The following is a 24,824-nucleotide window of genomic DNA, read 5'->3' as shown; positions in this document are numbered from 1 at the left end:
TCAGGGCCTATCACTTCCTAGGTAGGTATTCTATTATTTCAGCCATGCCCCCAGCCCTTTTTTGTTAAGCTAAGCACAGTACCTCTCAAATCTCAGCACTTTCAAATCATCTTTTTTCCTTAATATACCAGATTCTTCCAAGAAATTCTGGGCTACTTCTGCAGATAGGTAAGTTGGAGGAATACATTCCTCAGTTGTGGGTTTATTTATTTATTTTTTGTATTTAAGAAGATATTTAATTTTTTTTTTTTTTTGAGAAACAACTTTTAGGGGAGCTACAGGGGCTCCGTCCAATCCCACAGGTCCTCGGCCTGTTTTCAACATGACGTGTGGTGTAGTGTTCTTGTTTTTTATTTTCCCCTAAAATGAAAAAAATAAGGTGGATGACAGCAAGGGTGGTGACTCAGTATCCCCAATGCCGAGGAAATACACAAACAGCACACAGAAGTATAGGAGTCATTTTCTGCAGGATTCTCCCCACTCTGGCTGCCTTGCGGAGACCTCGAGAGAGAATTTTTTTTTGGCCAATCCTGGGGCTTGGACTCAGGGCCTGAGCACTGTCCCTGGCTTCTTTTTGCTCAAGGCTAGCACTCGGCCACTTGAGTCACAGCGCCACTTCTGGCCATTTTCTGTATATGTGGTGCTGGGGAATCGAACCCAGGGCTTCATGTATACAAAGCAAGCACTCTTGCCACTAGGCCACAGTCCCAACCCTCGAGAGGGAATTTTATGGCGACTTGAGGCAGGAATTTCACTCCGCATTATCTCCACCCAGCCAGAAAAGGGGCATTTTTCTCTTTTTAGAAGCACTTTCCTCCCACTGAGGCCCAGGGTGGCGTCCGTCAGTCAGTTTGTTGGCCTTGTACGGCCTGCGGTGGTGATTTTCCCCAGTGACTCCGAGTGACCGCCATTGAATCCACTCTGGTTTCTTCCCTATTCATTGTTTCCTCCTTACCCATCATGGCGGGAACGACCACCAAGTGCTCAGACGCGCTTCTCCAGGAGGGGAAATCGAGTCACAGTTGTTCTACGCTGAAAGGGAATAGAGGCTGTGTAGAAAGCTCGGTGTTTTTTCTCTCCAGCTTCGGTCTCAGAAGCTCCGTGAAGCCAAGCGTGGGCAGTTGCCATCGCAATGTTTGTCAACAACCCTGGTGAGACTCCACCGGAAGTCTCCTTCCAGCAGCCACAGGAAGTTTTCAAGCAACCACTGGAAGTCACACTGCAAGCCTTCAAGCAGCCACCCGAAGTCTCATTTCTGAATCCCCGGAAGTCTTCAAGCAGACATCCACATCCGGAGTCTCACCGCAGCAGCCACCGGAAGTGTCATTCCAGCAGTCACCGGAAGTCTCACTCCAGGAGCCACCAGAAATATTCAAAAAGCCACTGGAAGCTTCACTGCAGCAGCCACCTTAAGTGTCACTCCAAAAGCCACAGGAAGTCTCACTCCAGCATCCACCAGAAGTGCCATCCCAGCAACCACCGGAAGTCTTAAAGCAGCCACCGGAAGTCTCATTCCAGCAGCCACCGAAGTCTCGCACACTTCCCGGCGTCTTCATTCCAACCAGTCCTCCTTCCGCAGGAAGCGCAGGGCATCCTGGAAGCCAGCCTGGTATAAGGCCTCCATGCTACCCCGGGCGGGAGGGAAAAGGGCGAAGCGCAGGCGGACCAGGTTCGCCATAGACAGCTCCACTTCCTGCCTAGCGATGTTGACGGGTGGGACCCGCCGGCCTCCATCCTGGGGGCCTATGTCCGTCCTCCCGCAGAACGGGGACGCGGTGAGTGTGCGGCCTGATGGGAAGACGGGGAGGCCGTCGGAGAAGACGCCGTCCACCCAGGGCTGCCCCTGGTGACGCACGGGCTTCAGGCCGGCGTAGACGGGGACAAAGCAGCTGGCCAGGAGCACCTGGACCAGGTCCTCTCTGGAAGCGAAGGTGGACACCCTGTAGTTGGCTCGGGAGCGGGCGTGGGTGAGGGAGACGAGCAGGCGGTGCTCGGCCTGGAGGTGGGCGTCAGGCGGGAACAGGGATTCGATCCCGCGCCTGAGCCGGCCCAGGAAGTCGTAGCCGGGGGTGGCAGCGCCGAGCACTTGAGCGCGAGTCTCCTCGGCCAGGGCGAAGGCGAAGTCGGCGCCGGCCTGTATCCGGTGGGGCGCGGTGAGCAGCAGGGCGGCCGCCAGCGCCCCGGCCGAGGCCCCCGCGTAGCCCCGCAGGGCCCGCAACAGCCTGGGGCTGTGGGTGCTTAGGGCCTGGGCCACTCCCAGGTGCCAGACGCCCAGGAAGCCGCAGGCCGCCATAGACAAGTGCAGAGGGCCGCAGTTCATCTCCAGGTCGCGAAGAACTGGATTTCCAACTGCTGAGGATCCGGGTTCGAATCCTGCGGCGGGGCTGCAGGGGGTCCAGCCGGAAAGGGGAAGAGGGGACCGCGTTGTCACCGGAGCCCGCATGTCCAGGCCGAAGGAGAAGGCGGGACCAAGCTGTCACTCAACGCGACTTCACCTATCAGAAGAGGGGAGCTTCCTCCGCCGCGCGGGCGCGGCTCTGTGACGTCACAGCGGCGCCAGACCGGGAAGCCTTTCCCCACGCCCCGAGCCTCCGCCATATTGCTGCCGGCTTCCCACCCGCGGCCGGAGCTGTGTTGATGGCGGCGGCCGCTCGACCCCAGGACCGGAACCGCGGCTCCTCCGTCACCACTCTAGCCGGGGGTAATGAGGCTTCTGACGTCCGTGTCAGCGAGCCGCCGCCGCCCATCAGTTGTGTTTTCTATATTCACTGAGGAATTATGCCCACTCTTACATTCTCAGAGGACAGTTCATTCATTTGACTAACAAATATGTATTAGGTATTTTCTATATGGCAGGTAGACAATGGGAAAACAATACGAAAAAAACAACAGGGGTTGGGAATGTGGCTTAGTGGTAGAGTGCTTGCCTATCATGCCTGAAGCCCTGGGCACCAAATACACAGAAAAAGCCAGAAGTGGCGCTGTGGCTCAAGAGGTAGCATGCTAGCCTTGAGAAGAAAAAAAAGAAAAGCCAGGGACAGTGCTCAGGCCCTAAGGACTAGCAAAAAAAAAAAAAAAAAAAAACAGTGGAAATGGATTTAGATTAAAAAAAAAAGTTATAAAAAATGAGAATACTAAAAAGAAAGTAGGATACTGCACAGGGTACCTGGAAGAGGTTTGCATTAGATACAGTAGGAAACAGCCCTTTTTGTTTATATAAGCTCTGTATATATTCTGGATATTTTTTCCTCCTCCTCTTCTTTCTCCTTCTCTCCTCCCTTCCTCCTCCTCTTCCTTGTCAGAGCTTGTACTGAGGGCCTGGATATTGTCTATTGTCCCTAAGCTTTTGCCCTAAGGCTAAGTGCTTTACCACTTCTGGTTTTCTGATGGTTTATTGAAGGTTAAGTCTCACAGATTTTCCTGCCAAGGTTGGCTTGGGACAGTGATCCTCATATCTCAGCCTCCTGAGTAGCTAGGATTGCAGGTGTGAGCCACCAAGTGCCCAGCTGGATACTACTACTTTGTCCAGTGAATAGTTTGTAAAGATTTTTCTTTCATTCTGTGGGTGGTGGTGGTGGTGGTGGTGGTTCTTCCTCCTGCTCCTCTTCCCTCCTCCTTTTTCTTTTGTGCCTGTCCTGGGTTTGAACTCAGGTCCTAGGCACTATTCCTGAGCTTCTTTTGCTCAGGATTAATATTTTATCACTTGAGCCAAAGCTTTACTTTTGAGGTTTTGGTGGTTAATTGGAGATGAGTCTCTCATGGACTTTCCTGTCTGGGCAGGCTTTGAACCACAGTCCTCTGATCTTAGCTTCCCGAGTAGCTAGGATTACAGGCATAAGCTACTGCCACCACCCACCACCACCACCATCTCCCCTTTGTAACTCCTACTGTACTCTTCCTATCCTCTTCCTTCACCTCCTTCTGGTGCTGGAACTCAGGGACTAAGTTTGTCCTTGAACTTCTTTTGCTCAAGGCTAGTGCTCTACTACTTGAGCCATACCTCCACTTTCAGGTTTTGTGTTTTCTTTTAATGGTTAACTGGAAATAAGTCACATGGACTTTCCTGTATGGGTTGGCTTTCAACTGTGATTCTCAGATCACAGCCTCCTGAGTAACAAGATTACAGAAGTAAGCCACTGGAGCCCAGCTGTGCCCTTTTATATGTATCTATTATAAACACTATTCAGTTTGGTTTTGGTTTTTCATCCTACCTGATATTGGTATTTATACTGGGGTTCCCTTGCTGTGCTGTGTAACAAAACTATTGTAAACCTCAGAACTTTTATTCTTTTTTTTTTTTTTGCCAGTCCTGGGCCTTGGACTCAGGGCCTGAGCACTGTCCCTGGCTTCTTTTTGCTCAAGGCTAGCACTCTGCCACTTGAGTCACAGCGCCACTTCTGGCCATTTTCTGTATATGTGGTGCTGGGGAATCGAACCCAGGGCTTCAAGTATACAAGGCAAGCGCTCTTACCAGTAGGCCATATCCCCAGACCCAACTTCAGAACTTTTAACTTACTATTTTATAGGTCAAAAAATTGTCCTAGTCTGGGTGGGTTCATTGCTAAGGCTCTCATATGACTGCTAGCACTCTTATCTAAAAGAATACTTGCTTTCAAACTCATTCTGTCAGAAAGTGGTGCCTGTGACTGTACAACTGGGTTTTTCATTTCCTTGCTAGCTTCTATCACCACCTAGTGGCTACATGCATGAATTTTCCTGTGGCTCTTTTCTAATATACTAGGAACAGAACCCTTCTGAACCAGTAGTAGATCTCCTTCCCATCCAGTCCTCCTTAATCTTGAATACCTATGACTTCTGCCACCATAGGGAGGAATTTCTCTCCTTTTAAACAGCTTATGTGACATCTGCAAAACCTCTAAGGAGCAAAATCCACAGAGGCCATCATTGAACTGGGCCTCCTATACTGTACCATGTATACTTTTTTTGTTGTTGGTCGTGGGACTTGAACTCTGGGCCTGGGCACTGTCCTGAGCTCTTCATCTCAAGGCTAGTGAGCTACCACTTGAGGCACAGCACCAATTCTGGTTTTCTGGTGGTTAATTGAAGGTAAGAGTCTCATGGACTTTCCTGCCTGGGCTAGCTTTGAACCACAATCCTCAGATCTCAGCCTCCTGAGTAGCTAGGGTTATAGGCATGCGTCACCAGTGCCTGGCTACATGCTTACTTTCAAAAAATACTACTTAAAAGAATTGATTTAGGACTGGGAAGTGGTAGAGTGCTTGTCTAGCATGCATGAAACCCTGAGTTCGGTTCCTCAGGACCACGTAAACAGAAAAAGCCAGAAGTGGTGTTGTCGCTCAAGTGGTAGAGTGCTAATCTTGGGCAAAAGAAGCTCAGGGCCAGTGCCCAGACCCTAAATTCAAGGCCCATAACTGGCAAAAAAAAAAAAAAAAAAAGATTTAGAGACTTAAAGGACAGCAACATACCTTTCACTCCACTTTCTTTAATGTTAATAACTTACATAACCACAATACAATGCTCAAACTCAGGAAACTGGTTTACATAGTGGTATAATACTCCAAGTGAATGCATTGATTTATATTAATTTCTCCACTAATGTCAGTCTCTTAGTCCAAGATGCAATCTAGGACCCTACATTGCTTTTAACTATTACAGCTCCTTAGTCTCCTTCAACCTATAGCAGTTTCTCTGTGTTTTTTTTTCAAGTACTTTTTTTTTTTTTTTTGCCAGTCCTGTGGCTTTAACTTTGGGCTTGGGTGCTGCCCCTTTTGCTCCACTGTGCCACTTCCTTTTCAAGTTCTTTTAAGGAGTGACTACACATTATGTATTTAATATAATTTCCCTAAATTTGAGTTTGCGTGATGTTTTCTCATGACTAAGTTAAAGTCATTACTTTGGGCAAGAAGACCACAGAAATGAGTGTGTAGCCTTCTCAGTATTTTCTATCAGAATGGTGTTATATTCTAGTATTGGTAATATCAATCTTGCCATCTTGGTTAAAAAGATGTCTTCAGGTTCTGCACTGTGGAGTTACTATTTCACGCTCTGTAACTAATAAGTATAATACAGGAATGTGTGAAAATACTATTTTTCATCATATATTTACCAACACATTTCTATAGCCATTGATGGCTATCGTTTGCAACTGTTATTGTGGTTTTGCCTAATCATGATTTTCCTAATCATGATTATGCCTTTTACATTTACTATTTGAAATTCTAGCATAAAAAACTATAATCTTCATTTATTCATCTAGTTATATTTATCCATATAATTTCACAGATATTTTATTTATGGCTTGTAATTCAATAGTGTCATTTTACTGCCCACATTATGTTACCTTTGATCATTAGATGGATCTTTCATATTGGCTCTTATATTCTCTCAAATTTTGCCACCACAAGATATTCTGCTTAGTATCCCACTGTGTGGCCATACTTTGGTTTATGCATCTACTTTTTTACTTGTGGACATTTAGATTATATCCCACATTTTACATATATAATCAATGCTCCAATGAATGTGTGCATTTACATTCTCATACTGTTAAAGATTCTTAGGATTGCTAGGTTAATGGCAAGTTCATCAGAATAGGCAAGTCCATACAGAGAACATAGATTAGTGTTTGCCTGTTCAGGGGTAGATACAAGAAATGATTACTGATGCCCAAGGGATTTCTCTCATGTGCTCAGAATACTCTAAAATTAAATTGTGATGCTTATACAACTTGAGTAAATATCCTAAAAAACACAGAACTACATACCTTAAATAGGTAGAGTTTATAGTATATGAAATGCATTTCAATAAAATTATAAGAAATTAATAAGGTGATAAGGAATATGTAGTTTTGATGGGCCTTTTCAAGCTTTCCTCAAAGAAGCTGTGCTAATTTGCATTTCTGCCAGCAGTCTATGAAAATGCCCATTTCCTAGAGCTTCACCAGGAGATGTGGTCACACTTTTGATGTTTGTCAATTTGATGAGTAAGAAATTAGATCTTGGGGTGAGGGGTATAGAAAGGGGGAAAATGAAAGAAGAGGTAACAAGTTGGATAAGAAATGCGTGCACTGCCTTATGAGACTAACCCCTCTGTACACCATTTTTACAACAAAGAATAAATTTTTAAAAAACTTAGATCTCAGTGTTACTTTAACTAGTGTCACTAATTATGAGAACACTATTTCATATTTTTGGCACATGTATGGGAAGTCTCATGTAATTTCCCTCCTGCACCCCCTCAATTTTCAGGTAAAGAAGAATAATTTTTTTTAATAAATTTGTTTTTCTGGTCCTGGGGCTTGAACTCAAGGCCTAGGCACTGTCCATGAGCTTCTTTTTACTCAAGACTCTTACTCTACCACTTGAGCCACAGCACTACTTCTGGCTTTTTCTGAATAGTTTGTTGGAGATAAGCGTTTCATGAACTTTCCTGCTTTTAAGCTATGAGCCTCATATCATAGTCTCCTGAATATCTAGGATTACAGGCATGAGCCACCGGTGACTGGCTCCAATCAATTTTTGTTTTGTTTTGTTTTTTGCCATTCCTGGGGCTTGAACTCAGGGCCTGAGTACTGTCCCTGGCTTCTTTTTGCTCAAGGCTAGCACTCTACCACTTGAGCCATCGTGCCGCTTCCGGCTTTTTCTATATATGTGGTACTGAGGAATCGAACCCAGGGCTTCATGTATATGAGGCAAGCACTTTACCACTAGGCCATATTCCCAGCCCCTTTGTTCTGGATTTTATTGTAGTTAGAACCTATTCCTGTTTTCTCCTAGTACAGAATTTCATGAATAAGCTTAGATCTCTGATCCATTTGGAATGTATTCTTATGTATGTCATTAAGTATACATTTTTTTTCCAAAGGTCTGTCTCATTCTCTATATTAAAAAATTCACTCATACAAGGAAGGAGGAAAGATAGTGATTTAGCGATATCCATCACTCACCTGTGTCTCCACAAATTTCAGGTGCATGGCTTCAGGTAGAGGGAAGCAGTATGGGAAACAACAGGAGTTCAGTGGTAAACAGTACACAGAGATCAGGTGAAATCCAGAAATTCTTAACTTTAGATCTGTAAAAGAAACAGGCTAAGGTAAGGACCTCCCCCTGTCTACTGGATAAAGCCTGAAAATCAGTGTAGAACCCAGAAACTTGTAACTTGGACACAGATTTGTGAACACTAGTCTTAAGTCAGTAGCAAGTGTGGGCCACATTGCAGAGGGAACTCTAGAGTGATTACATTTAGGAACTAGCCAAACATCAAGGAAGAGGGGAGAGATCAACTTTGTGTGAGGGCTGGGTTAGGATGATGTACACAGGTTCAGGATCAGTCAGTGCCTGTGCTTTACCAGTGCAAATTGCTTTGGTCTGGTTGCTTCCTACATTTTCAGAATCCCAGAAAAAATGAGGAACAGTTTTCTTAGGCATTTCCCACACTGGCAGACCCCCTCTGGTGAGAAGGGGCATCCAACTGGGTATTCAGCAACTGGTGGAAACAGTTTGTGGTGGCTCCAATATTGCCTGCATTGCTGGGCCTGGGTATGAAAAACAAAGGCAGAAATTCAAGCCACTTTAGTCATTTGCCATGACAAGAAAGGAAGGGTAGGGATCAGCCTGTAAACAGCTCTTTCTGGTCTAACCTGTTTGAACTTCAGAGAGAAAATGACTCAATACCCCTGTGCTCTTTGTATAGCAAGGAAATTGCAAAATGACAAGCCAAAGAAAAAAATGAACCACCTCCATCCTCATGGTCTAAGACCACTCCAAAGTGTAGATGCTCTCTGAAAAACCATCAACAAATAAAACAACTAAGGGCATGACTCAAGTGGCAGGACGCTTGCCTAGCAAGCAAGAGGTCTTGAGTTCAGTTGCAAGTGCCACCATAAACAAACAAGAAAACAATGAAACTATAGGCCAGTTTTCTTAATGAAGTAAACGTGAAGATCAAATGCAAAACAAATTTAGCAACATATGAGAAAGATCAGGGGACTGGGAATATGGCTTAGCGGTAGAGTACTTGCCTTGCATGCATGAAGCCCTGGGTTTGATTCCTCAACACCACATAAACAGAAAAAGCCAGAAGTAGCACTGTGGCTCAAGTGGCAGAGTGCTAGCCTTGAGCAAAAAGTAGCCAGGGACAGTGCTCAGGCTCTGATTCCAAGCCCCAGGACTGGAAAAAAAGAAAGAAAGAAAGGGAGAAAGGAAGGAGAGAGAGAGAGAGAGAGAGAACAAATGATAAATCACACACATAAACATAATACAACACATCGAATCAAGGGCACAAGTCACACAATCGTTTCAATAGATACAGAGAAAGGCTTTGACAAAACTAAACATCTCTTTATGAAATTCCTGAAGAAAATAGGAAAAAAAAGAATCATATCTCAACATAATAAAGATGGATTATGGGGCTGGGAATGTGGCTTAGTGGTAGAGTGCTTGCCTAGCATGCATGAAGCTCTGGGCTCCATTCCTCAGTACCACATAAACAGAAAAGTCCAGAAGTAGTGCTGTGGCTCAAGTGGTAGAGTGCTAACCTTGAGCAAAAGAAGCCCAGGGACTGTGCTCAGGCTGTGAGTTCAAGTGCCAGACTGGCAAAAAAAAGAAAAAGAAAAAAGGTGCCAATGGCTCACAAATGTAATCCTAGCTACTCAGGAGGCTGAGATCTGAGGATTGTGGTTCGAAGCCAGTCTGGGCAGGAAAGTCTATGAGACTCCTATCTCCAATTAACTACCAAAGAAACCAGGGGTAGAGCTGTGGTTCAAGTGGTAGAGTGCTAGCCTAGAGCACAAAAACTCAGGAACAATGCCCTGGCCCTGAGTTCAATCCCCATGACTGGCAAAGAAAAACACCCCAAAAACAAGATTTAAGGATTTACAGAGCTGGTTGACACAAACTATTTTATTTGAATTACAGAGAAGATGGTTGTCCTCAGTTGGCTTGTGAAAGAGCTAGAAACAAAAGAACTCCACTAAAGAAAGACAATGAGGTACATTTCAGCCTAAATTAGCCTTGAAAGCTTATTCTCTGCAAACTAGAAAACTATTTTAATTAACACCTCCAAACTTGCCTTGGAACTTTATTGAAGCTGTACACTTTTCAGATTTTCAAAGCAGTCTCCAGCTTTAATTCTCCTCTTCATTAAATAAACTTCATATGCCCTATTCTTTGACTTAAGAATGTCATCACTGTAGATGTGAAAGAGCCTAAAAATCAAAACCTTAAATTAATTTTACTTTAGATTAGTGTGATAGTCCTATAAAATCCCACTTTCCTCAAGTCTTGCCTGCGTATCTCAGAAGGTCCTAGCTACCTCTGAACTCTGCTGGCAGAAAAACAGGTATACTGTATAACAAAGTGAATATAGCTGTGCTCTAACAATACTTGATTACACAAACAGGAGATGGGCTAGATGTGGCACATTTGCTGTTGAGTTTTCTGACCTCTGGTCTATAGGATCACCTGCTTCATGATGTCCTCTCAATGGGACATTTCATCATTTGTTTCTGACTAATCTTCTATTGTTCCAACCCTTAGACTTCATGCAGTCCTCAAGTCCTCCCATGTGCTTTCCTGCTTTCAAGTCTTGGCCTATGCAGATTCCTCACCAAGAGTAGCCTCTTTCCTTCCACCTGCCTTTCAAAAGCCTACCCAGCCTCTGGGGTCAGGCTATACCTTCTTTATGGATAACTCCAAAAACATTCTCACAATGTAGTTTTTCAGACCATATACTGAGAAGAAATAATCTAATGATGTATATTTCAAGTGACATTTTGAAATAGAGATGTTCTTCCTTACAAATAATTACTCAAAATTATTTTAGACATTTTACTTTAATTTTAAGATAACTTGCCTTTAAGAGATCTCTCCTGGGCTGGGAATATGGCCTAGTGGCAAGAGTGCTTGCCTCCTACACATGAAGCTCTTGGTTCCATTCCCCAGCACCACATATATGGAAAACGGCCAGAAGGGGCGCTGTGGCTCAGGTGGCAGAGTGCTAGCCTTGAGCTGGATGTTGCTCAGGCCCTGAGTCCAAGGCCCAGGACTGGCAAAAAAAAAAGAGAGGTCTCTCCTCTTCCCAGAATAATTGAAGAGGTTGGTTATTGATCTCTCCCATTGTTCCAGAAGTAAATACCTGAGATATTTGTTAATTGATACTTTAGAATGCATCAGATTCTATACATGTCAGAAACCTTTAGTTTAAATCAGGTGTTTGGGTTTTATTAATGGGTTTTGCTGCCTTTCTAGAAGGTGTATTACTAAAGCTAGAATTTTAGAGGCCAGGCCTAAATGTTAGAACTTCTACATTTCAGTTCCATCCACTCACCCCATGTGTCAAATCAGAGACAGTGTAAGGCAGAGAAAGGAGATTTGTTGTAAGGCCACAGACAGTGATAAGGAAGACAGTATGTCAACCCATCTTCAGCCATCTTCATGGTACAGAAATGAGCTACAAGTTTAGGCAGATAAAGAATCAGGGGCTGGGTGCTGGTGGCTTATGACTATAAGCCCAGCTACTCAGGAGGCTGAGATCTGAGGATCCCTGTTCAAGGCCAGCCCAGGCAGAAAAGTCTCTGTGAGACTCTTATCTCCAGTTAACCCTCAAAAACCAGAAGTGTAGCTGTGGTTCAAAGTGGTAGAGCATTAGCCTTGAGAAAAAAGAGCTCAGGGACAGTGCCCAAGTCCTGAATTCAAGCCCTATAAAAAGAAAAGAAGATGGAAGGGCTGGAGGCATGGCTAAAGTGGCAGAGTGCCAGACTAGCAAGCTTGAAAACCTTATTTCACACCCTAGTACTCCTACAAAAAAATAATGAAGTCAGTGTGTTATTTTTCTGACAAAGTCTTCAGCATATTCTCCACTCTTCTTCCCTCCCCCCTACTAGGACTTTGTCTGTTACTGTGCTGGTAAAGATCCTTTCCCAAGTGGATGGCTGTCTTTCTAGTTTGGTGGCTATGTCCTTAGCTGTGCAGAAACTTTTTAATTTATAGTAGTCCCATTTGTCGAGTCTCTCCCCTATTTGTTGTGCCCCTGGGACTCTATTCAGGAAGTTCCTTCCTGTGCCTATAAGTTCTAGTGTCTTTCCTACTCTGTCCTTCAGTAGTTTCAAGGATTCAGGTCTGATGTTGAGGTCCTTGATCCATTTTGAGTTGATCTTGGTGCATGGTGATAGGCTAGGGTCTACTTTGAGTTTTCTGCATATGGCTGCCCAGTTTTCCCAGCACCAGTAGTTGAAGAGTAGTTGTATGTCTTTAGCTCCTTTGTCGAATATCAGCTGACTGTAAGAGTGCGATTTTATTTCTGGGTCTTCAATTCTATTCCATTGGTCTTCAGGTCTGTTTTTATACCAATATCAGGCTGTTTTTGTTATGATGGCTCTATAATAGAGCTTGAAGTCTGGTATTGTGATACCTCCTGCACTGCTTTTTATGCCTAGAATTGCTTTGGCTATTCTAGGTCTTTTGCTGTTCCATATGAATTTATGGGTTGCTTTCTCTATTTCAGTGAAGAATGTAGCTGGGATTTTGATAGGGATTGCATTGAATTTGTATAACAATTTGGGCAATATGGCCATTTTCACTATATTGATTCTGCCTACCCATGAGCATGGGAGGTCTTTCCATCTCCTTGTGTCTTCTTTGATTTCCTTTCTTAGATTTTTATAGTTCTCATTAAATGGGTCCTTCACATCTTTGGTTAGGTTGATCCCTAGGTACTTTATTCTCTTTTTGGCTACTGTAAATGGTATTATTTCTATAATTTCCTTTTCTGCTTGTACATTGCTGGTGTACAGAAAAGCTGCTGACTTTTGTCGATTGATTTTGTATCCTGCTACTTTGCCAAAATGGTTTATTAGGTGTAGGAGTTTGGGACTGAGTTTTTTGGGTCCTTCAGATATAAGATCATGCCATCTGCGAACAGGGATAGCCTGATTTCTTCCTTGCCGATGTGGATTCCTTTGATGTCCTCCTCTTGCCTTATTGCTATGGCTAGGGATTCCAGCACTATGTTGAAAAGAAGTGGGGAGAGTGGGCATCCTTGTCTTGTTCCTGAGTTTAGGGGGAATAATTTTAGTTTCTTCCCATTTAATACGATATTAGCAGTTGGTCTGTTATATATGGCTTTTATTGTCTTGAGGAATGTTCCATCTATTCGTGTTCTCTCCAGAGCTTTTTTTTTTTTTTTTTTTTTTTTTTTTTGGCCAGTCCTGGGCCTTGGACTCAGGGCCTGAGCACTGTCCCTGGCTTCTTCCCGCTCAAGGCTAGCACTCTGCCACTTGAGCCACAGCGCTGCTTCTGGCCGTTTTCTGTATATGTGGTGCTGGGGAATCGAACCTAGGGCCTTGTGTATCCGAGGCAGGCACTCTTGCCACTAGGCTATATCCCCAGCCCCTCTCCAGAGCTTTTAATGAGTATGGATGTTGTATTTTGTCAAAGGCTTTTTGGGCATCGACTGAGATAACAATGTGATTCTTGATTTTAGTTCTGTTGATGTGGTGAATTACATTGATTGATTTACAGATGTTGAACCATCCTTGTATCTGTGGGATGAAGCCTACTTGGTCATGATGTATAATTTTCTTGATCAGTTTCTGGATCCTGTTAGCTAATATTTTATTGAGGAGCTTTGCGTCTGTGTTCATTAGTGATATTGGTCTGTAATTCTCTTTTTTTGTTGGGTCTTTGCCTGGTTTGGGGATGAGTATGATATTAGCTTCATAGAATGAGTTTGGGATTTCTCCCTCTGTTTCTATTTCACGGAAGAGTTTGAGGAGTATTGGTATTAGCTCCTCACTAAATGTTTTATAGAATTCGTTGGTGAATCCGTCTGGACCTGGGCTTTTCTTTGTTGGGAGGTTCTTGATTACCCCCTGTATCTCGCTGTAAGTGATTGGTTTATTTAGTTGATTTATTTCTTCTTGGTTCAGTTTGGGAAGTTTATACTTCTCTAAGAATTGATGCATTTCTGTAAAATTATTGTTTTTTAGTGAGTAGAGGTTCTGGAAATAGTTCCTTATGATTGTCTGAATATTGTGTGTATTTGTTGTAATTTTTCCGGTGGAGTTCCTGATTTTACGTATATGAGTCTCTTCTCTTCTTTTTTTTTTGTAAGTCTTGCGAGGGGTCTGTCAATTTTATTTATTTTCTTAAAGAACCAGCTTTTAGTCTTATTTATTTGTTGAATGGTCTTTCTATTTTCAATCAGACTTATCTCTTCTTTAATCTTTGTGATCTCTCTCCTCCTAGTCATTTTAAATTTGATCATTTCTTGTTTCTCCATTTGTTTTAATTTCATCGTGAGGTTATTCACCTGCTCTGCTTCCATTCTTTTAATGTGAGTGCTGAGGGCAATGATCTTGCCCCTCAATACTGCCTTAGCTGTATCCCATAGGTTTCTTCGTGATGTATTTTCATTGTCTTTGTGGCTTATGAATTCGTTAATTTCATCCTTAATTTGTTCTGTGGCCCAAGTGTTAGATAACAGTGTGGGGTTTAGCCTCCAAGAATGTGTACAGCCTCTGTGGCATCCTTTGTTATTGAGGGTTACCTTTATTCCACTGTGGTCAGATATAATACATGGGATGACGTCAATACTTTTGTATTTTCTGAGGTTCTTTGTGTGGGCTATGACATGGTCTATTTTGGAGTATGATCCATGGGCTGCTGAGAAGAAGGTGTATTGGGTTTCTGTAGGGTGAAAGATTCTGTATAGATCTGTCAGATCCATTTGGGATATGGTGTTACTTAGGTCCTCAGCTCCCTTGCTAGTCCTCTGGGTGTTGGATCTGTCTCTTGGAGAGAGTGGGGTATTAAAGTCACCCACTATGATTGTGTTTGGGTCTATCTTGTTCTGTAGTTCTGTGAGAATTTGCTTGACATATGTAGGGCCTCTTTTGTTCGGTGAGTATACATTTATCACTGCGTTGTCTTGATTCTGGATTTTTCCTTGTATGAAAATGTAGTGTCTTTCTTTGTCTTTTTGAGTTGATTTTAGTGAGAAGTCCAGCTTGTCTGAGATCAGGATTGCTACTCTTGCCGTTTTGGTAGGTGTGTTTGCTTGGAAGATCTTGCTCCATCCTTTCATTCAGAGCCTCTTTTTTTTTTTTTTCTTCAAGATTTAATGTACATTTATTCTTTTTTTTTTTTTTGGCCAGTCCTGGGCCTTGGACTCAGGGCCTGAGCACTGTCCCTGGCTTCTTCCCGCTCAAGGCTAGCACTCTGCCACCTGAGCCACAGCGCCCCTTCTGGCCATTTTCCATATATGTGGTGCTGGGGAATCGAACCAAGAGCTTCATGTGTAGGAGGCAAGCACTCTTGCCACTCGTCCATACTCCCAGCCCTACATTTATTCTTAACACGTGGAACATAGAGTATAAAGATTTCATACTGAATAAATGATATTCATTAAGCCAAAAAAGAAAAAAAAAGGAGGAATTTACATCAAGTTTTAGCTACATTGTTGAAATACAAATATGCAGATTTTATCACTGAAAAAATCTCAATTTTGTGTCTTCATCAGGAACTTCAACTGAACCTAGAACTTTTTCACACCTCGATTAGAAAGAAAAACAAAACAAAAACCCAGGAAAAAATAAACTATAAGTTGATTGGCTGCTGAGACAGCAAGGACTTTTTACAGATACCTGTACAGCACTGCACCAAGAAGGGCAATGTCAGAGCCTATTTTTATCCCTTGCTGTAAGACAGGTCTTTTGAAGACAAGAGATGGCAACTTTTTGTTTGCGGATCCACTCTGTCAGTCTGCTCCTCTTTATCGGAGAGTTTATACCGTTTATGTTCAAATAGATCAAGGATAAGAGTGTTTTTCCCTCGAATGTGAATTGTAGTTTCGCTGGATATCTAATTCTGCGTTGGCAATTGTTGGCCTGTAGGACTTGGATTGTGTTCTTCCACTCTCTTCATGCATGGTAGGTTTGTGTGGGAGGTCTGCTGTTATTCGGATCCTTTTTCCATTGTAATAAATCTCTTTCTTCGCTTTGGCTGCATTCAAAATTTGCTCTTTATTCTTGAGATCTGAAGTCTTGATTATTATGTGCCTGTGCGAGGATTTTCTAGGGTCTGGTCTGCCAGGTGTCCTATAGGCTTCGGTTACCTGGGTGAGGTCCTTGTGAGATTGGGGAAGTTTTCTGCATTAACTCTATTGAAAATATGTTGAAGCCCTCTGCTCTGGTATTCGGCTCCTTCTTCTATTCCAATTATGTGAAGATTATATCTCTTGTCTTTGTCCACTAGCTCCTGGATTAGTCTGTCCTGGAGTTTTACTGTTTCTTGGAGTGTGGTAATTTTCTGGTCCTTATCGGCTGCATCGTCGTCCAAAAGAGAGATTCGGGTTTCAATATGATCTATTCTTTGTGATGTGGTTTCAAGCATGGAGTTTATGGCTGTCAGGGAGCTATTTATGGTTACCAGATCAGCTCTGATTGTGGAAATTTCTTCCTTTAAAGAGTTGTATTTTAAATCTATTTTTTCATGCATTTCGCTTCTCAGGATGTTAAGGTCTTCTTTAACAGAGGTTTTCACTGTCTCCATTTTTGCTTCCATTTTTTCTTGACTTCCTGAAGGTCCTTCGAGACTTCCATTCTAAACTCCTGGAATTGTTTTCTGAATTTGTTCCCAAGGCTTTCCATCATTTCTGCTATCATAGCCTCAGTTGTTTTTTTATTCTCCATCTCCTCTTCAGTTGTACTGCTTTTTGGAGCTGGCGAGTTGGCTTGCCCTTTCATGAAATTTGTAATATTTCTTTGTGATTTGGGCATCTGGAGATCTGTAGGAGGCGTCCTTGGGTTGGGTTTGTGCTGGTTCCCGCTGGTCCGTCAGTGGGAGACTTGTTTGTGTCCTGGCTCTGGGTTTGAGTTTGGCTGTTGAACCTTACTGCCCAATGGGTGAGCGTGACCGTCTCAGTTGTTGCCGGGGTGTGTCGCCCTCACTGCACTTGGGGGTGGGTTAGTTCTGTATCTTTCTCTGCAGGACAGTGTCCTGCCCCTGTGCTGTGCTGACCCTACCGTGCCCCTGGTGGGGGTTTGCAGGTCGCTGATTCAGCATGGTGTGGAGACTTTTCTCTTCTTTGGTTCTTTTTCCCACTCGGTACAATGGTCAGAGGAGCTCCCCTCTCAGATTGAGATTTGCCGCTGAGAGGCGGCTCGCCCACCTGTGTGGATTGCTCCTGTCGGAGCAGGTGTTCCTATTGAGGGGCAGCCCGCCCACCTGTGTGGAGTGTGCCTATCAGAATGGGCATTGCCGCTGGGGGGCCCTGCCCACCTGTGCGGAGTGGCCTAACAGAGCAGGTGTTGTAGTTTACCTGCTTGTGCACTCCCACTGGGGGTGAGGCAGGAGATCATCCTGCTGGAGGGCTAGCACGCTGGCCCACGCTGGCCCTCCGGGGGGGGGGGGGGCACGTGCGTGTGCACTCTAGTGCTTCCTTTGGGGACATGCTGCCCCGAGTTGTTGGAGTTTGCTTGTGCCCTCTCGCGAGTCTGCTGTGGGGGGTGGTATGCTGGACCCCAGCAGGTTCAAGTCTCCGGGTGGGGGTTGGTGCCCACAGACTCTCTGCACTTCCACTGTGAGGGGGGCGTGTGATCGGGCCCAGGTGTCCCTGCTGGGCTGGTATTGCCCACCAGCAAGCCTGTGACTGTTGTTCAAAAAGTCTGCAGGGACCAGGCGCCTCAGGTGGCATTCCAATGCCTACCAGTCTCTGGCCCCCTGCTGAGGAGGGGGCGGGGCAGGTGTGGCCAGATTCAGGCTCCTCTGCTGGGGCTTTGTGGGGATGCCTGACTAAGGTGTTCCCTGGTCCCCTTGTTGGGCGCTGCTCTGCCTCTGCTAGCTCCCGTGTCCTCCCAGAGGTTGTAGGGTCCTAGAGCCACAAGATATGGGGCTCCTTTGTTCCCTTGGGGTAGGGAGGGATAGAGGGAGCTCTAGCTTCTTTGTAGGGTTTGGGTCTCTCCTAGCGCTGGTCTCGCGTTTGTGGGGGGAAGTAGTGGGGAACTTACTGGTCCTGGATTGTGTGTGTGTCCCACACTGCTGTGGGCTTTTCGGGGCTGGGGTGCTGGGGTGTGGCGATCGGTTGTTTGGTGGTGGCAGTCCCGGCTCTCCCCGTCCATCAGGCTCTCACCGTCTGTTCCGCCCGGTTTCCCTGTTTACGTCTGTTCCCGGCCGTTCTGTCCCACGCCGCCGTCTGTCTCGGTCAGTCTGTGCTCCGTCTGGGGTCCGTGGAGCTCCTGCTGTCTGGACTCTGCACTCCTGGTGTGACTTTTCGGCTGTTGGTTCGCTGGCACCGGGTCCCCTTTCTCAGCCTGGCCCTGTTCAGGCCAGGGTCGGTGTGTGTGTGGGGTTAACCCCGGAGATTTTCTGGCTCCATGCAGGTTATAGGCTCTTCTTTTTTTGTTCTTTTTCAATTCTTGTGTTTCTCTGTTGCTTCTGGTTGTTGGGTTTGCTGGATTCTTGATGGGGTGTTGGGTGCTGGAGTTCCCAGCTCATTATTTGGTTGGAGCGAGTTGAGGTGCCTCCCTATTGTGATGGCGCCATCTTCCCTCCCTCTAAAACATTATTCTTTTTTTTTTTTTTTTTTTTTTGGCCAGTCCTGGGCCTTGGACTCAGGGCCTGAGCACTGTCCCTGGCTTCTTCCCGCTCAAGGCTAGCACTCTGCCACTTGAGCCAAAGCACCGCTTCTGGCCGTTTTCTGTATATGTGGTGCTGGGGAATCGAACCTAGGGCCTCGTGTATCCGAGGCAGGCACTCTTGCCACTAGGCTATATCCCCAGCCCTAAAACATTATTCTTAAACCTATCTCTCTAGTAATTTATGAGGGATATTTTCTGTAAGCAATATGATTCCTTAATTTGAACCTTTTTGTTTAAAGATGATATAGAGAAACATAAGCTGTTCTTCCAATATGATAAATATGTGTTTCAAAATCGAGCTGGGGATATGGCCTAGTGGCAAGAGTGCTTGCCTCGTATACATGAGGCCCTGGGTTCGATTCCCAGCACCACATATACAGAAAACGGCCAGAAGTGGCGCTGTGGCGCAAGTGGCAGAGTGCTAGCCTTGAGCAAAAAGCAGCCAGGGACAGTGCTCAGGCCCTAAGTCCAAGGCCCAGGACTGGCCAAAAAAACAAAAAAAACAAAATCAACCCATTTTCTTCCAGGGACATTTTTCTTTGTATAGGTGTAAAGAATAAGCTGAGCATAGTGGTACATGTAATCTAGCTTGTAATCTAGCTAAATGTGAGGCAAAGATAGGAGGATCTCTGTCTGAGACTAGCCTCAGGTAAAAAGGTGAAACTCAACCTGAAGAATATACTAGACCAGGAAGGGCTAGGGACAAGGTTCAAGTGGTAGAGCACCTAGAAATTATAAGACCCTATGTTCAAACCCCAAGCGTTTTATAACAGAAGCTCCAAGATACTTTGTTCTCTACCTACTAAACATAATACTAAAGTAGTCTGGTTTCAGCAAGCCTGAGGAAGGAAGACTAGACAAAAGGCTAAAAAGCAAGCAAAACATAAGCTTTCTATGAGGCACTTCGTGTGCGTGGGGGTAGGGGGGTTCTGGGACTTGAACTCAGGACCTAAGTGCTGTCTTTGAGCTTTTTTGCTTAAGGCTAGTGCTCTATCACTTAAGCCACAGCTCTACTTCTGGCTTTTGGGTGGTTAATTGGAGATAGGAGTTTCATGGACTTTCCTGCCCGGCTGGCTTTAAACCATGATCAATCCTCAGAACTCAGCCCCAATTAGCTAGGATTACAGATGTGAGCCACTAGCACTGGGCTCTACTGGGCACCTTTTATGAAACCATAATTTTCATAACTTATCAACTTTGCTGCAGAAGGAAGACAAAAACTGTCAATAGCTGAGTCACCAGGAGAAGGCACAATAACATTGCAAAGACATGTTTTACCTTGAAAATCAGCTGCTTCCCCCCTAAATACATACCAAAGTGAATTGCTACATGTCTTTAAAGAGCTGCAGCTTTTCTCTAAGGGAGAAAACTGGTGCCGGTTTCCTAAGAGGGCCAAGTTGACGTCTTTAGAATCCAACATCAGGAGAAAGGAAGATGGACTGTACTTTGAAGTGCTCTGTTTCTAGGCCCTCACCACTTGCTTATTAGAAACTTTACTTCACCCACATCTCCCCTCCAAAGCACATGTATGTGAGAAAGAAGGGACAGCACAGAAACATGCTGCCAATGGGAATTGCCAGTTGTGAGCGCCTACAGTGATGAAGTGCAGACAACCGTGTCTTGTGTTCTCTTGACATGTGCTTTTGTGTATTTCAGGCCAGAGAAGCCTAAGTTGGGAATAGGTGAAGTGCTATCCTTTCTTCTTGTGCTAAGACTACCTTATTTCCCCAAGTCATCATTTGTGTATGGGTGGTGACTAATTGTAGTCTAAGGTAAGAATAGTAACAACAGGGCTGGGAATGTGGCCTAGTGGCAAGAGTGCTTGCCTTGTATACATGAGGCCCTGGGTTCGATTCCTCAGCACCACATATACAGAAAATGGCCAGAAGTGGCGCTGTGGCTCAAGTGGCAGAGTGCTAGCCTTGAGCAAAAAGAAGCCAGGGACGGTGCTCAGGCCCTGAGTTCACGGCCTAGTACTGGCCAAAAAAAAGAAATGTCCTCACTACTTTACATGTGTAACTGTAACCCCTCTGTCCAACAGCTTGACAATAAAACTAAATTAAAAAAAAAAAAGAATAGTAACAACAGAGCTGACTTTTTTGTTGTTGTTTTAATTTATCCAAATACTTCTGTGCAAGTGACTAGGCGTACAACAAAACATAGGTAGCTCTATATGTCCTATAAAGTCATTTTTAGGCAAAGTTGTAAGAAGACTTGAAAAGGTACAGAGTGTGCTATGAGCAAAAACACCAAGTTTTACAACAGGGAAGGGAGTTAGTTGGGACAGATTTCAGAGTTTTTCCTTAGTAATATGCATTAGGCATTAGAGTGGACATTTTAAACTATGTTTAAAAGTCATTATCTTGGGGCTGGGGATATGGCCTAGTGGCAAGAGTGCTTGCCTCGTATACATGAGGCCCTGGGTTCAATTCCCCAGCACCACATATACAGAAAATGGCCAGAAGTGGCGCTGTGGCTCAAGTGGCAGAGTGCTAGCCTTGAGCAAAGAGAAGCCAGGGACAGTGCTCAGGCCCTGAGTCCAAGCCCCAGGACTGGCCAAAAAAAAAAAAAAAACAAACAACAAAAAAAAAGTCATTATCTTGATATTCAATTCTTTCCATAAATGGTCTTCACCTCTCCAACCTTTTCTCCTTTCAGTAGTCTAATCTGGATCACTGAAAAACTAGCTTCCTAGTCTAATTTAAAATGCAATTATTTTAGTTCAAATGGTCCTAGGAACTTCTAAAACCTACGGGGGGGGGGGGCTGGGAATGTTGCTAAGAAGTAGAGTGCTTGCCTAACATGCATAAAGCCCTGGGTTCAATTCCTTAATACCACAGAACAGAAAAAGCCAGAAGCAGTGCTACAGCTCAAGTGGCAGAGCATTAGCCTTGAGTAAAAGAAGCTCAAGGACAGTGTCCAGGCACTGAGTTCAAGCCTCAGGATGGGCAAAAAACACAAATAAGGGCTGAGAATATGGCCTAGTGGCAAGAGTGCTTGCCTTGTATACATGAAGCCCTGGGTTCAATTCTCAGCACCACATACGTAGAAAAAAGCCAGAAGTGGCACTGTGGCTCAAGAGGTAGAGTGCTAGCCTTGAGCAAAGGGAAGCCAGGGACAGTACTCAGGCCCTGAGTCTACATCCCAGGACTGGCAACAAAAACAAAACAAAAAATACAAATACAAATAAAACCTACTGTGGGGAAGTTTTTCCTATCATACACAGACTTGATCTATTTCTTTTGTTGAAACTTTATCATCTTTTTGTGAAGTTGTAGGCACCACAAGGACAAGGACTGTATTGGTCCTGTTCAGTATGTATGTCCAGTGCCTCCCACTGCCCACATCTGATGCACACTTATTGAATGCATGAGTAAAGTAATGCCTTAAAGCTCTGGAGGATGGTAGGGATAGGGATAGCAGGATAGTGAGTAGGGGATGCCAAAAGCAGAAGTATACTAGACAGAATAGGAGCAAAGCTGAAGGAATCTTAAGGATGCTGCTTTCTGAGGCCTAAAGATGACCCTGCTTTCCAGGAATTGCTTTACAGAGAAAATGTTCAGAGGTAAAAAGAAGCAGAGTTAGGAGAGCCATCTGAGGAGAAGAAAATGACAAATACATGAAGGAAAAACTATTTGATGAGACCAGAACAGAGGAAGTGAGCAGGAAAGCCTTGCATAGTCAGTGGTCAGGAGAATGAACTAGAGAAACCATGGACTCTATCTAAAGAGGATAAAGGGGGAATCCATTGTTCTGCAAAAATGATAGGAAAATCAAAGGTAACTCTGAGGTACCTGGCCTTGAAGTAGCCACAATGGTGATAATGGCAGCAGGAGCAGCAATCACTGAAGTTGGGGGCATAGAAACCAGAGATATACCAAATTGCCAGAAAACTTTTCACAATAAAAACAATGGTGGAAGTATGAAAAAAATCCAACATTTTTAGCAGTCCACCTCCAACAACATGCTGAATAAATTCAAATATGGTGGATCCTTCAGCTTAATTTATTCTCCTGAATCTTTGCCCTCATTCACAGGAGTTGTTAGGCCTGGCTTCATAAGTAGCAGCTCTGTTTCAACTGTTGCCAGTTATTTCTGGCTTGACCATACCCAAGACACTTAGCAATAACTAGTCAGTGTGAACTACAGGGAAATGAGAAACAAGAGAGGGATCTTTTTTTATTATTATTAAGCTTTGCCTACATCAACTCATGAGCCTGCTTTGATGAACCACTGAGACTCTTTGATGAACTCCACAGATGAACTCTTTCTTGTCTGAGAACTATAAACCTGTCATTTCCTCTGCCTGTACTAATTTACCCCCTATTCTTTGCAGGACTAAGTCTTATGCTTCAGGTTTCAGTTTAAAAGTAATTTCCTTAGAAATCCCACATATGAGGGATCTAAATGAGGTATGTAATTCACACAATATGAATTATTATATACAATGACAACCAAGTCCAAATTTCCTGGAATCATTTCTTATAAATTAATAAAGTATTATTAACAATGAGTTTACATTAACCAGGCATAAACATAAATGATATTTAAAAGAATAACTCCTCTCTTCTCCATTTGAGGTTCTTGTATTTGTGAAAATTAGACTTGAATACAAGTTTGAAATAAAACACATTTGGGTGAAGTCTTTGTTTTTATTTTTCTAGTCTCTTTTCTGAGTTTGCCTTTTGTTTTTATATTACCTCTACTGGCTTTCTCTCGTCTCTTTTTTTCCTCTACTTTTGTCTATTTATTCCCTTCCCTTTGTCTTAGTTATATGAAACATATTCCCCATATTCTAGCATTTACTGAAATCAAGCCTTACTTATTCTCCTGGTAATAAGATCCAAGTAGCCTAGAGAATCGTTCTGCTTTTTTCATGTATTGATAGAACCAATACCCAACCAATTCTTGAAACCTTGAAATACCCTTCCTGGGATTACTCTAGAGCTCACAGGCAGGGATCACGATAGGCAATTGAAGAAATCACAGCCACTAATATGCTTTGTAAAGAATATCAATCTCTTACTCTCACCTACAGATATAAAAGTATCTTTCAGAGGTGCCAATTATAATAAATAACAAGTGTACAGCTCATTAAAGTACTTTTCCTTTGTGTGTGTGTGTGTCTGTCCTGGGGCTTGAGCTCAGGGACTTTGCACTGTCTGTCCCTGAGTTTTTGTGCTCAAAACTAGTGCTCTACCACTTGAGCCACAGCTCAGCTTTCATTTTGTTTTTGTCTCTGTGTGATTTTTTTGCTGTTTAATTGGAGTTAGGAGTCTTACAGTCTTTCCTGCTCTGGCTGGCTTCAAACTAAGATCTTGAGATCTTAGCCTCCTGGATAGCTAGGATTACAAGTATGAACCACTGGGGCAGGCCCTGCTTTTTTCATTCTTAATCTCATTTCAGCAAATCTCTGGGTAGATATTATTTCACCCTCATTTAACATCTCAAAAAAAATGAAGTCCACATAAGAAAAGGACTTTCCAAAGGTCGCTAACCTAGTAATTGCCAGAATTTAGGCTCCAAGAAGACCTCAATTCCATATTAAAAACAAATATTTACAATAAAACTAAAAATAGTAAAAAGAACAGTGACAAGAAAAGAAACAAGAAGTCTTCCTGAGCCATAAGGGAGTTAAATAATCCTTCATGGAATGCCTTCTGATGCCGATTCTCTTCCTTCAAAGAAAATAAACACAAACATAAACATCCTGATTATCAGAATTTGTCCTGTGGGAAGACCTTACTATTCATAAGCCACTACATGTGTTCACATTTATATCCTAAACATGTAGTATCTGAGAGTAAGTTCTCAAGTTCTTTCTCATTATCCTTTGTGTGATATCTTAATCCATATTTTTGGAGTTTTGTCTATATTTCCTAGCTCAGAACTCCTTTCCAAAGCAGGCTGTAGAAATTAGAATTTTTGTGTCTGATGGAGGGTCATAAAAGTTCTACCTTCCTGGGCTGGGAATGTGGTTTAGTGGTAGAGTGCTTCCTTGCCTAGCATGCATGAAGCCCTGGGTTCGATTCCTCAGTACCACATAAACAGAAAAAGCCAGAAGTGGCACTGTGGCTCAAATGGTAGAATGCTAGTCCTGAGCAAAAGTGCCCTGGCCCAGAGTTCAAGTCCCAGAACTGGCAAAAAAAAATTTTTTTTTCTAACTTCCTGCCTTTTATTGATCATAGTGACAAATCTCTGATCTACC

The 24,824-nt window shown here is 43.8% G+C and overlaps 1 protein-coding gene across 1 annotated transcript; it reads right to left on the bottom strand.

The window, feature by feature from the left end:
• Positions 1–1,460: 1,460 nt before the first annotated feature.
• On the bottom strand, positions 1,461–2,537 carry Pnpla4 (patatin like phospholipase domain containing 4). Its single transcript, XM_048347459.1, has one exon. It carries the CDS (start codon positions 2,441–2,443, stop codon positions 1,553–1,555), a length of 891 nt encoding a protein of 296 aa, XP_048203416.1. The 5' UTR covers positions 2,444–2,537; the 3' UTR covers positions 1,461–1,552.
• Between the last annotated feature and the right edge of the window lie 22,287 nt (positions 2,538–24,824).

Source organism: Perognathus longimembris, chromosome 6 (assembly GCF_023159225.1).
Source record: "Perognathus longimembris pacificus isolate PPM17 chromosome 6, ASM2315922v1, whole genome shotgun sequence".
Taxonomy (NCBI): Eukaryota; Metazoa; Chordata; class Mammalia; order Rodentia; family Heteromyidae; genus Perognathus; species Perognathus longimembris.
This window is presented reverse-complemented; position numbering and strand designations above follow the sequence as displayed.